This window comes from Mesoplodon mirus (genome assembly GCF_964341445.2).
Source record: "Mesoplodon mirus genome assembly, chromosome: 14".
NCBI lineage: Eukaryota > Metazoa > Chordata > Mammalia > Artiodactyla > Ziphiidae > Mesoplodon > Mesoplodon mirus.
The window spans coordinates 11,173,413-11,185,903 of NC_138990.1; the positions used below are offsets into that span (position 1 = coordinate 11,173,413).

Genomic DNA, 12,491 nt, shown 5'->3' on the forward strand with positions numbered 1-12,491 from the left:
TGTAAACAAGCGAGTACGGCTGTTTTCTTATACAATTTAATTTGAACTTCATATAATTTTCATGTGGCACAAAATAGTCTTTTGACTTTTCCCCCCAACCATTAAAGAAGGTACAAACTGTTCTTAGTTCACAGGCCCAAAGGAAACTTGTTGATCCCTGGCCTAAATGAATCTTAGCTCGGGTATGAAGGAAGGTCGAATCCAATGATAAAGGGCTGTTCTCTTACTGAAAAAGGCCTTAGAAAAAGACTTTAAATCTTGCAGCTCCCTTGATTTGCCACCAGATGGTGGTCCCTGCAGATGTGTGACTCAGACAGTGAGTCTTTCATCAGAAGGGATGATTGGAGTTTTTCCAGGTTGTGGTAGATCAGCCAGTGCGGTATTATCACAGGCGCACAAACTGTCTCAATGATTCAAAGTGGTTACTCGAGGTTTCATTTCTCCACCTTCACACTTATTTGTACATATTCCCTGAACTGCAGCATATCCAACTGAAGGGAACACAATCATTCTCTTAAGACCTCTGAGATTATTTGCTTGAAGATCCAGGACAATAATACAAATACATAATATGGTTAAAGATTTTAGGGCTGCAATGTGAAATCTGGGAACAGATTCTACCCAAGATGAAAGTTAACCAGTGGAGCTTATAGTAAGGGCTACTTGAAAGCCATGTCTAGTCTTGTGATGTTACGCTAATAACTCCAAACAGCCCTCAAGTCCTGTCCTCTCCACAGCACCTCTTTCTACCTTTTTTTTTTTTGGCTGCACTTAATTCCCTGACCAGGGATTGAACCCATGCCCCTACAGTGGAAGCACGGATTCTTTTTTTTTTTTTTTGCGGTACGCGGGCCTCTCACTGTTGTGGCCTCTCCCGTTGCAGAGCACAGGCTCCGGACGTGCAGGCTCAGTGGCCATGGCTCATGGGCCCAGCCGCTCTGCGGCATGTGGGATCTTCCCAGACCGGGGCACGAACCTGTTTCCCCTGCATCGGCAGGCGGACTCTCAACCACTGTGCCACCAGGGAAGCCCGAAGAACGGATTCTTAACCACTGGACTGCCACGGAAGTCTAACCTTCTGCCCTTAAGGTTCAAGACTGGGGATCCAGCATTACCCTTGCTTAACACATGCTGCCAACAGTTGCCCCCCACCTTCTTTAGGGTATGGGAGTACTCAGTAGCCATAGTAATTAATGTCCTTGGCATGTGTGTGTGGCCTGAGTGGGGAGGGAAGTTCAGCTAAAATAGAGGTAAATGGGGCCATAATGGTCACTCTTGTCACCCCTTGTCTGGAATCTCCCAGCTCAGACCACTCTCCTGGACCAGGGGTCCTTTGACTTGAACAGTCTCATTTTTCTTCTTTTCTCACCACCCTTCGTTATCCAGATACACCAAAGAAAGAGACTGGATGGTTATTAAAATCATTAACAGTGGAAAAAGTTCCTATCTTTTTGGAGCAGAAAAGGGCTCAACAGAAACATGCTTGTGAGGGTCTGTGAAGCTCAAGTTTACGACCTTAACTGCTAAACCATATTGCCAAATGGTTATGTCCACTCTGGCCTCCTAGTTTGCTCTCTCAGGAAATGCAGAATGAATCTACTGCTTCTTCCATACGGTGATGCATGACACTGAAGAAAGTTCTCATGTCCTTCCTGAATCTTTCCTTCTCTGGCTAAACAGCCCCAGTAGAGCAATAAGAAAGCCTTTCAAAACTCTAGATGTGCTTTTCCTCATGACGAAGACCAGCAATTCTCGATGGAGGCAGTTCCACTAGTTAGGGGGCATCTTAGAAACGTGGGGGTAACTTTTGGTTGTCATGATGATTGAGAGGTGCTACTCATGTATTGTGGGCAGGGCTACGGCCAGCAAGTGAGGTTTGCATCCCAGTGGGGGGAAAAAAGAACTGGAGGGAGGCAGGTGAGCAAAAAACATTTACATAAGATTTGTGTTAATATGTAATATAGCAGGGCCCTGTGCTCCCTTCCCTATCACCAGCCTGATAACTAGAGCCGATATCCCCTGTCTCACTGGTCCTGGCCAGAGGTGCTGGATGTCTGGGAAACAAGGGACAGCCCTGTATGTTAAAGTTTCTCTGCCCGTCCTATACAACTTCAGATATCCAGTTGTGTATTTCACTTATGTAAAATTGTTACCAAACTCAGGTTCGGCTGCTCGCCGCTCAAAAGCTAATAATTTGAGAGGCAAGTGTCAGTAGAAAGGAAGGATACTTTAATCAGAAAAGATGGCAATCTGGGGAAAAGTTGGACTCACGGCCAGAGGCCAACTTTGAAGATTCTGCTCAGCTGCGACAGTTTTTAAAGGGGAAAAAGGGGAAGAATCTCAGTGAATCATCGAGGCAGGAGGTTGGGTTCTGCATCATTCTCCATTAGGTAGACTGGCTGACTCTTTCTTCAGATGTGATCTTGCCTGCGTGATCTATCTGCAGGATTGCTTAAGGGGGCTGTTGGGGGTAGAGAGCTAGTCATTTGTTAACTGTTTAATTCTTCATTTTTACATCTTTTTATCTAGGAAAAAGATCAACAGATTAGACAAAGCATGGTGTGCATTCAGGAGAATGTGTCAGGAGTTAGGTTAAATTGCCTAGTGATCTCATTCCTATAATTAGGTTCTTTCAAGGTTAGAGGGGAACAGAAATGGGCAAACAGGAAAGGGGCAAAAGAGCTGCTTTCAAAATCTTGTTTATAATTATCTGAGTCTAGAACTCTCTTAGAGCAGTTTTTGTAAAGTTTTAATATACAGTAAATTTTCCAGGAAGACAACTTCTTGTTAACTGAAGAAAGATTATACTTTCTTTCATTCAGAACTTACTAGGAGTCATTCACCATTTCAGAAAATCATGTCACAGACAACAATGCCTTTTGTGGTATTTGTGTTCCCCAAATCAATCTACATCTTTAGCTCTCACTACCATAGTGATTCTACTTAGAGGTGCAAACATCTGACTACTTTATCATGTTTTCTAGTGTAGTTGTATTCAAGCATGTGTCTGGTGAGCACATTGACATATTTAATTTACAAGGAATATATATATACTTTTATTATAATTTAACTTTCATTTTTATTTCTCCCTTATTAGGTTAGACCAGTGTCTTAGTCCATTTGACCTGCAATAACAAAATAGCAAAGACTGGGTAGTTTGTAAACAACAGAAATTTATTTCTCACATTCCTGGAAGCTTGAAGTCTTAGATCAGGGTGTCAGCATGTTTGGCTGAAGGTTCCCTTCCAGGTCACAGGATTCTCCATGTGTCCTCACATGGCAGAAGAGAAGGGCCTAGGGCATCTCTCTGGAGGCTCTTCTATAAGGCGCTATGTAATCTCATTCATGAGGGCTCCACCTTCATGATTTAAGTACCCCCAAATATTCCACCTATTAATACCATCACCTTTGGGGTAAGGATTTCTACATATGAATTTGGTGGGGGACACAAACGTTCAGACTATAGGAGTTAGTAATTTATGTTTTTTAAGTTTAAGAACTACTATTATTATTATTATTTTTTTTGCGGTACGCGGGCCTCTCACTGTTGTGGCCTCTCCCGTTGCGGAGCACAGGCTCTGGACGAGCAGGCTCAGTGGCCATGGCTCACGGGCCCAGCTGCTCCACGGCATGTGGGATCCTCCTGGACCAGGGCAGGAACCTGTGTCCCCTGCATCGGCAGGCGGACTCTCAACCACTGCACCACCAGGGAAGCCCAGCAAAAGGGATTTTATATAATACTTACTATAATGATAAACTAAGTATAATACTTTAAGTGTTAGTTTCCTATTGCTGCTGTAACAAGTTACTTAGTGGCATAAAATAACAAATTTACTATCTTAAAGTTTGCTGGTCAGGAGCCAGAAATGGGATTCACTGGGCTTAAATCAAGGTGTCGTCGGGGCCATGCTTCCTTTGAGGGCTCTTGAGGGAGCAGCTGTACCCCTGCCTTTTCTAGTTTCTAGAGGGTGCCAGCATTTCTCTGCTCATAGCCCCTTCCTCCAATTTCAAAGCCAACAGTATAGCATCTTCAACTGTCTCTCTGACTCTGACCCTCTTGCTTCCACTGTTACATCCCCACCTGACTCTGATCCCCCTAACCTCCTCTTATAAGGATTCTTGTGATTCCATTGGGTCCTCTTGGACAATGCAACCCAGGGATAATCTCCCTCTCTCAAGATACTTAATTTAATCACATTTGCAAAGTCCCTTTTGCTATGTAAAGTAACATATTCACAGGTCTGGGGAGTAGGACCTGGATATTTTTGGGGAACCATTACTCTGTCTACCAAACTTTAATAAAATAATTCTTGTTGTTCTGCTAAGGTTGAGACTCAGTTGAAGCTAAAGCACTGGGTTTGATGCTCCCTCTCTCTTTCTGACTTGGGGCAGGTAGATTTCTTCCTTGACCTTGGCTTGGGCTGAACCTGTTCCAGGGGTATAAATGTCTAGAGAAGAACACCACCATCCCTGCCAGGCTGAGCTGTTAGCTCCCAAGGGTGGACTCTGGCTGTTGCCAGGCAATGTGGATGCAGGCATTCATTTGAAACTAACCTAAAGAACTCCTTTTTAATCATTTTTTTTCCCTGAGAGCATGTGATGCTTACTTTTGGGGGCACCCAGTTTTAAAGGTCTTAATGTGTTTTGGTCTTTTGGATACATCAGAAGTCACTGAGTTATTCTCTGGTTCCAGGGGCTATGTGTTATGACCTAAAAATTGGGATACATGGTCTGACAGAGGATTCTGCACCTGCTTCCAAGAGTCAAAGAAGTTTCAGGAGATGCAATTTGGTTAAAGACACATTAGAATTTCTAGCATATCTTGATGGTTTGGGGAAGGTAACGTGACAGAATAAATAAAATAAATTTGCTATCATTTAATAAGTTCTGTACTAAGTACCAAGTGCTGTGCTATGTCCTTTGTATATATTATCTCATTTACCAGTGAGGTTGAAATTATCACTCTTGTTTTACAGGTACTATCTCAAAGTTGTCCTAGTAGGCTCAAAAGTCAAACACAGATCTATGTGACTCAGAAGCCAGTGCTTGTAAACTACTACACTCACAGAAACCCGGAGCACAGACATCTGTAAACAGAGGCATCCCTGAAACTAAAAATATTACCTTGAAGATAAGCCATAGCTCCAGATCTGGAAATGTCTTTCTCTTCAACATCAGTGAGAGCTGCCTGGAGATCAAGATGAGTAGCATTTAGTTCAACAGAGATTTTAGAATAATCCTTCCAATGTCCTCATTCCTGGGAAAGAAGAAGGTATTGGTATTTTTCTGGCAGCAGACACCCATTTAAGGGAGATTTGATAGAATGATAGACACGAGGGTTTTCATTTTCAAGGCCTACCTCCTCTCATAATACAACCTGAGTAATACATCATCAGGGAACACTCAGACCTCCGTGCCCCAGGTGGGGATGTTGTGGGAGCCCCAGGTAATACTGGAGAAGAGGGATGTCCCTTGGAACCTAAATAGTACTGTTATATACACGGCAAAGGGGTCAATTTAGCATCGGCTGCTTTCTGCCAACAATCTGCCCGTGGGGGAGGGAGTACGGAAACAAGGGGCCCATCTCACTTGAGAAAGTCCAAGCCTGACAGCTGAAGGGTCCCAGAGCAGCAGGCATCACCTCGCCTCTTCTCTTGGACCATTTCAGCTGTCTGCTTTGGATTGACAGAGGCATCTGGCTGCTAAAAATACCCTACTGACCAAGTGCTGCCTATTCCAACTACAGCTGAGCATGACTGCAATCCAGGACTTAACTACTTGCAAAGGAACTTTTCAAAAGTTTTCAGGCCCAATTTGAGAAGCACACCAGCCCATGGTCATTTTCAACTTTGTCAGTTTTGCTGGGCGGTGAATGGGACCCTTCCCAGGTCACTGTCCTCTGGCCCATCCCTGTCTCCAGGAAAAGAGGCAGGGGGGAGTGAGGGCCCAGTGGCTGAGAGGGGATAGGGAAGGGGAGGTGCCTGTCCATTTATAGTCTTGCTGTTGGGATGCTGAAGGTGCTGAAATAGCAGCGAGGACAAGGGACTTGGCTCAGTGTTAGATATCTGCTGAGCTGCCCGAAGGTTCTGAGATGACAATAGGGGGAATGGAGAACGTGGAGGTCTTCACTTCTGAGGGCAAAGGCAGGGGTCTGAAGGCCACTAAGGAGTTCTGGGCTGCTGACGTCATCTTTGCCGAGCGGGCTTATTCCGCAGTGGTCTTTGACAGGTACGGAATGTGGGTTGTTGTCTTCTTTTCTCCCATTGGTTTGGCCGGTGCCACATTCTCGAATACTTTACTCTCAAAATCAGCAGGGAAAGGGATACAGTCCATGTGACCATTGATAATGCAGGGCACTCGGACAGCTAAGTGTTTGCTGGCATGACTGTTTCTGCAAAGAGTCATGGCCAATGGGATTTGCTCTTGTGCTCAGGAGGGTTGCAAAGGCGAGCAAAGGCTTTGGGGCACGCTCTCAGAACACCAGTGAACTTGGTTGAGTGGGAGTGCCGTGTGTGGAGAGGGTGGAGGGACAGGGAGTGGAGAGGTGGGTGTGTTGCCCTAGGAAATGTTCTTGTATGGAAGGCTCCATGTTTTTAGCTTCTGAGGTGTAATAAATATATTAGAGGATTAAGTAATTGCTGAGACTTTAAAAAAGTAATTGTAAATACACAAGTAACTCTGGAATCCACTTACCTTTAAAAATTAGAATATCTCCAATGAACTGGAATCCCCTTTCAGCTTTATCACCCCATGTCCCAGTCCCCTCTGTCTTTCTTCAGAGGTAACCCTTGTTATGATTTTAATGTGTTTCCTTCTAGAATGTTCTTGTACTATTACATATATCTCTATCTATCTATGTATCTATCTATCTATGTACCTGCCTGCCTATGTTTATCCGTACTTATCAAGAAGTATAGCTGTAGTTTGTCTGTTTTTTCTTTTTAACAGAAATGGTGTCATACTTCTTTTTTTTTTCTGGCTGCGCCAGGTAGCTTGGGGGACCTCAGGTCCCCGACCTGGGCTTGAACCCGGGCCATGGCAGTGAAAGCCTGGGATGCTAACCACTAGGCCATCAGAGAACTCCCAATGGTATCATACTTTAGATGTCATTCTGGAACTTGCTCTTTTCACCCAACAACATGTTTTGATATATATCCTTATGGGAATTATAAGTCTATAGCCACTTCTTTTAAATCCTCAAAGATCTGTGTTTTTCCTGCCCACATGTAGATCTATCCATGTTGATACATATGCTATATGGACTGCTGTGGATTTTAACTGCTGTGGCTTTTCTACCCTATGAATATATGAACTTTTGAAAATCTATTCCCCTGTTGAGAGACATTTGGTGGTTTCCAATTTTTCATAAAAACAAACATTTCTGTGATCAAAATCCTTGACTTCGTCCACTTGTATACATGTGTGATTATTCTCTAGGATAAATGGCTAGAAGAGGAATCACCATGCCATAGGGTATGCTGTTTTCCATTTTAATAGGATCTCCAAAGTGGCTCTATTAACTTACATCCCCATTTCCCCACAATCCTGTCCATACGTGACCACCAAACTTTTAAAGTAGTACGAAACCTTTCTTTATTAACACAACAAAACAAAACCCTGCACTGTGATAAAATTATGACCGTATTCTCTGAGCCCCAGAACTGGGGTGACCTGCCTGACGTTGAAGTGGTCTGAATTAAGATGGCCTTTGATAATCTAGGTTTTGTGATTGGCTCATTGTATGACCATCCTGAGAATAGGCACGGCTTGTCAGAGATAATTTGAGTAACATCCAAATTCTCATTTCTTCCAGCTTATCAAGACCTTCAGGGAAAAGGCAGTGAACAGAGTATACGGCTAGCTACAGCTGAAGAATTTAGGGGGGCTGAGATGACAGTAATACCTCTTCAAGGGGAGCGTGTCTTTATTTACTTGTGTGTGTGTGTTGGGGGCAGTTGAGGAGTCAGTCGGATTCAGAATTAAGACATAAAAAGCTAGAAACACAGGAACTCTGAACAATCATCTTGTTACTATTGCTGAGTTGCCACCTTGCCTTTTATGGAACACCTCTGTGGGTGTCTCCAATTCCCTCAAAGCCAAGATAGCCAATCACCTTTCGTTTTCAAGAGCGTTTGGAATTGAGCAGGTTTTCCTTCCATTACAAGAGTAAAACTTAGGAAGAAAAAAAATGTATCTTTTTTTTTTTGCGGTACGCGGGCCTCTCACTGCTGTGGCCTCTCCCGTTGCGGAGCCCAGGTTCCGGACGAGCAGGCTCAGCGGCCATGTCTCACGGGCCCAGCCGCTCCGTGGCATGTGGGATCTTCCCGGACCGGGGCACGAACCCGTGTCCTGTGCATTGGCAGGCGGACTCTCAACCACTGCGCCACCAGGGAAGCCCCCAAAAAATGTATCTTCACACGAAGCTAACATTAACATTGTTGTCTATTTCCTTCCAGCTTATTTGAAAACATAGATTTCATTTGTACTATTAGCTGGGATCTTATAAACTATCATGGCTTTTCATTTAATGATTTAAGTACCTTCTGTGTTACTATACTCTCTTCATAAACATAGTATTTAACGGCTGCATGCTTTTTGACCACTCCTTTATAACTGGACATTTAGGTTGTTTACCTGTTTTTCTTACTGTAAAGAATTCATCATTCATTTGAAGTAATAACTGTTTGCTATGGACATTTTTGTTTGTATCTCTTGGTGAACAGATACATGAGGTGAGTATCCTAGGAGTGGAATTACTGGTTCATAATATATGCGATATTCAGCTTTAAAATATAATGCTGATGGGCTTCCCTGGTGGCGCAGTGGTTGACAGTCCGCCTGTCGATGCAGGGGACACGGGTTCGTGCCCCGGTCCGGGAAGATCGCACATGCCGTGGAGCGGCTGGGCCCGTGAGCCATGACCGCTGAGCCTGCGTGTCCGGAGCCTGTGCTCCTCAACGGGAGAGGCCACAAGAGTGAGAGGCCAGCGTACCGCAAAAAAATAAATAAATAAATAAATAAAATAATAATAAAATAAAATATAAAGCTGCACTGTGTCATGCTGACTTGCAAGTTGAATTGCATCTTTGCTAGAATAGACTGGGCTTAGCATTAAGAGCAGCAATCCAGGCCTTTATAATATAGTCCTTAGTCTGGTTAGGATCTCTTTAATTTTTCTTGTTGGAAAAACAGCTGGTCTGCTTAAACATAAAGGAGCAAGAATACAAGAGAGATAATCCATTCAGACCTGGCAAATGTGTAGCAGTTGGGCTACCATGATCCCTGGCAGACATGGCTAATCAATCAGGCAACTCCTTTCTCCTGAACTCCAACTTGGCCTCAGAGTTCTTTCTAGCAGGGTACTCCAGGGAGCCACTGCTAATCAACAAAAACTGGTATTTAAAAGAAAGCCTATTTGCCATCCCTTTTAGGTATTTTGGGTTGGGTGCTGGAAAGGGATGAAGGCGAAGTAGGTGGGTAAGGTCAATTTACCAAGGAGTTGTTTTTCATGGATTTGGTCTTTCAAAATGGATGAGACCCCAGGGGTGGTGAAGGGGCTGTTCAAGGTTTCTCTCTGTCCTTCTAGCTCTGTACTTTGAGGGTTCCCAGTTCTAGGGAGGACAAAGAATAGGAGCTCCATGATTCCTTAGCCCGACTGATCCTGCTTATTTCTGCATGAGGCGGGACTAATCTGGAAATTCATTATGCTCTCTTGTATAGATTTTTAAAAAAGTTATTTTAGAAAATATAGGAAAACCAAAGTAAGAAAATAAAAATTCTCTGCAACCTTAGCATTTACAGAAAACTACTGTTAACCTTCTGGTATATATCATTACAACTTTTTTTTTCTTTAAAAATTGAGGTATAATTGGCTTCTTACAATTCTTTTATGCAAATATGATGCATATAAAATATTTTCTTGATCCCAGCGATTTGTAGGTGGAGGGTGGTGGTGGGAGAAACACTGTATTAAATGTATACCTTGATCATAAAACGCTTCCCTAAATTCAAGATATTAAAATATTTGGGGGAGGTTATTTTACAATGAAAGGAATGTGACACAACATAGTATTTTCTCAATTCTAGAATACATATTTCATTTTAACATCTCTGAAATCATGAGGTATCCTAAAATCTATGGCTCATTATGATTTAATTGGGAGCATTTTGATGCTGTTGTTTCTTAATGGTAAAAAAAAGTAGTGCATTTAATAATTGACGATATCTTAGATTCAATGTAATTAACATATACATTTTTTCTTTACACGAAAGTGGAAGTATTGTGCAACTTGTCTTCTTTACTTCACGATATATTGTGAGCAACTTTCCAAAACTTTATTATCCTTTCAAAGCATTTTTAGTGACTGTATAATATTCCCTTTTTTGACTGTTGTCCATCAATTTGACAAGTGTTATATTTTGGACATCAAAGTTCTTTCCTACTTTTCCTAGTAGACCTTTCCTTATGTATCTGATTAGTTATTAAAGATGAACTAGAAATATATATTTTGGATTCTAAAGACATTTTTAAGGCTCTTAATATAGGTCTCCAAATCACCCCACCAAAAGGGATCAAACCAGTTTTCTCCATGAGTAGTAGAGCATTGGCCTCTCCTTCCCAACTCTGGCCAACATGGAAAGCTATCTTTTACTTTTGTATTTTCCACCTTAACGTTTAAAACTTATTTTAGCATTATTTTGTTTTGAAGTTTTTTATTATTATTAGGGAGATGAAAGGTCCTTAAAAATATGTTTATTGGGGAATTCCCTGGAGGTCCAGTGGTTAGGACTCTGAGTTACTACTCCTGGGGGCTCAGGTTCAATCCCTGGTTGGGGAACTAAGATCCTGAAAGCTACACAGTGCAGCAAAAAAAAAAAAAAAAGTTTATTGGTCGTTACATTTCTTCTTTTGTGATTTGTCTATTTTATATTGATGCCCTCATTTTAAAATTATGTGTAGCTCATTTGTTTATTACTTCTTAATGTTCAAGACTTCTAAATTTTCTGAATTCTTTTGCATCATTTTGGTTTCTTAGTCATTGGATTTCTTTTCTTTTTTTTAATATTTATGTATTTGTTTGGCAGCACTGGGTCTTAGTAGCGGCAGGTGGTGTCTTTAGTTGTGGCATTCAAACTCTTAGTTGTGTCATGTGGGATCTAGTTCCCTGACCAGGGATTGATGCCAGGTCCCCTGCATTGGGAGTGTGCAATCTTAGCCACTGCACCACTAGGGAAGTCCCCAGCTCATTGGATTTCAATTCTTTTATAGTCTTCAATTAGTTTTGACTTTCTTTAATTTTTCATGTCTTTTATATTTAAAACTATCCATTTTTCTCATTTTACATGTATCTTTTAAAATGATGTCTAAGCTTTAAGTTTCTTTTTTTTCTTTTAGTTTACTTTTATTCCAGTTACTTATTGTCATTGCATCTTTCATTTTCCTTTTTTAGCTTATTTAGTTCATTTTACATCCAATGGAATGAGAAGATAAATGGTTTTAGTCTTAAGTGTGACTCAAGCCTCAGCAAGGAGATTGGATCCTTATCTTTTCTGTGCTTGGTCTTGGAAGGACCCTTCCAGCCCTCTGAAGTACAACCTCCATCTTTTCCAAACTGTAAAAGCAATCAGTTGGTTAACCCAGTTGACCCACAGACTAAGTAAGGTCCATGGGGCACAATTTATTACAATATGAATAAAATCACATCATCACCATCATCTTCAAACAATACCCACAACCAAAAGGTACATGGTCAGCCTGGAATAGATTCCAGAGAATTCACTAGGGGCATGAAGTTGAAGCATGTTTTACAGTAACATTGAAATACTTCTCCTAATAGCCATCTACCAATAGCAAACTGTTATTTGCAAGAAAGAGGGTTATGAACTTTTTCTTTCTTTCTTTTTTTTTTTTTTTTGCGGTACACGGGCCTCTCACTGTTGTGGCCTCTCCCGTTGCGGAGCACAGGCTCCAGACGCGCAGGCTCAGCGGCCATGGCTCACAGGCCCAGCTGCTCCGCGGCATGTGGGATCCTCCCGGACCGGGGCACGAACTCGTGTCCCCTGCATCGGCAGGCGGACTCTCAACCACTATGCCACCAGGGAAGCCCTGAACTTTTTCTTTTTTAATTGACAGAAGAGTAAGAAATGGACACCTTGAGCAGAAGATACAGAGTCATATTTCAGGTCACAATGGGAGAGAGAAAAAGTCCTAGCCAGAGCTCAAGCCATTTAAGAAGGTCTTAGATATCCTTACCTTTAGAGACACCAACTCACAACATGTCAAAGTGTAGTTTTGCTTACCACTTCTGAATGGACTTTCATAACGCTGCTTTTGAAATTGTTATTAAATTCCAGTTTGCAGTTTTGTTTTTGTTTAAAAAAAATTTGGAACTATTAAGAGGTGTTATCAGTCCCAGTCCTTTTCTGGGCCACCTGCAAGCTTTTAGGCCTTTGACACTGAGCTTCTATTGCCTGATAGGTAGAACAGGGCT

At 42.2% G+C, this 12,491-nt stretch overlaps 1 protein-coding gene across 2 annotated transcripts in view; it reads left to right on the top strand.

Annotated features, from left to right (window-relative positions):
- Window positions 1-6,091: 6,091 nt before the first annotated feature.
- Window positions 6,092-12,491, top strand: part of SMYD1 (SET and MYND domain containing 1) — a gene marked incomplete at both ends in the record, with an annotated part of 37,315 nt that continues 30,915 nt past the window's right edge. For both annotated transcript variants that reach the window (XM_082642182.1, XM_082642183.1), the window contains one exon: window positions 6,092-6,228. In XM_082642182.1, coding sequence (XP_082498308.1) covers window positions 6,092-6,228 — 137 coding nt within the window. The remainder of the gene's footprint in view (window positions 6,229-12,491) is intronic.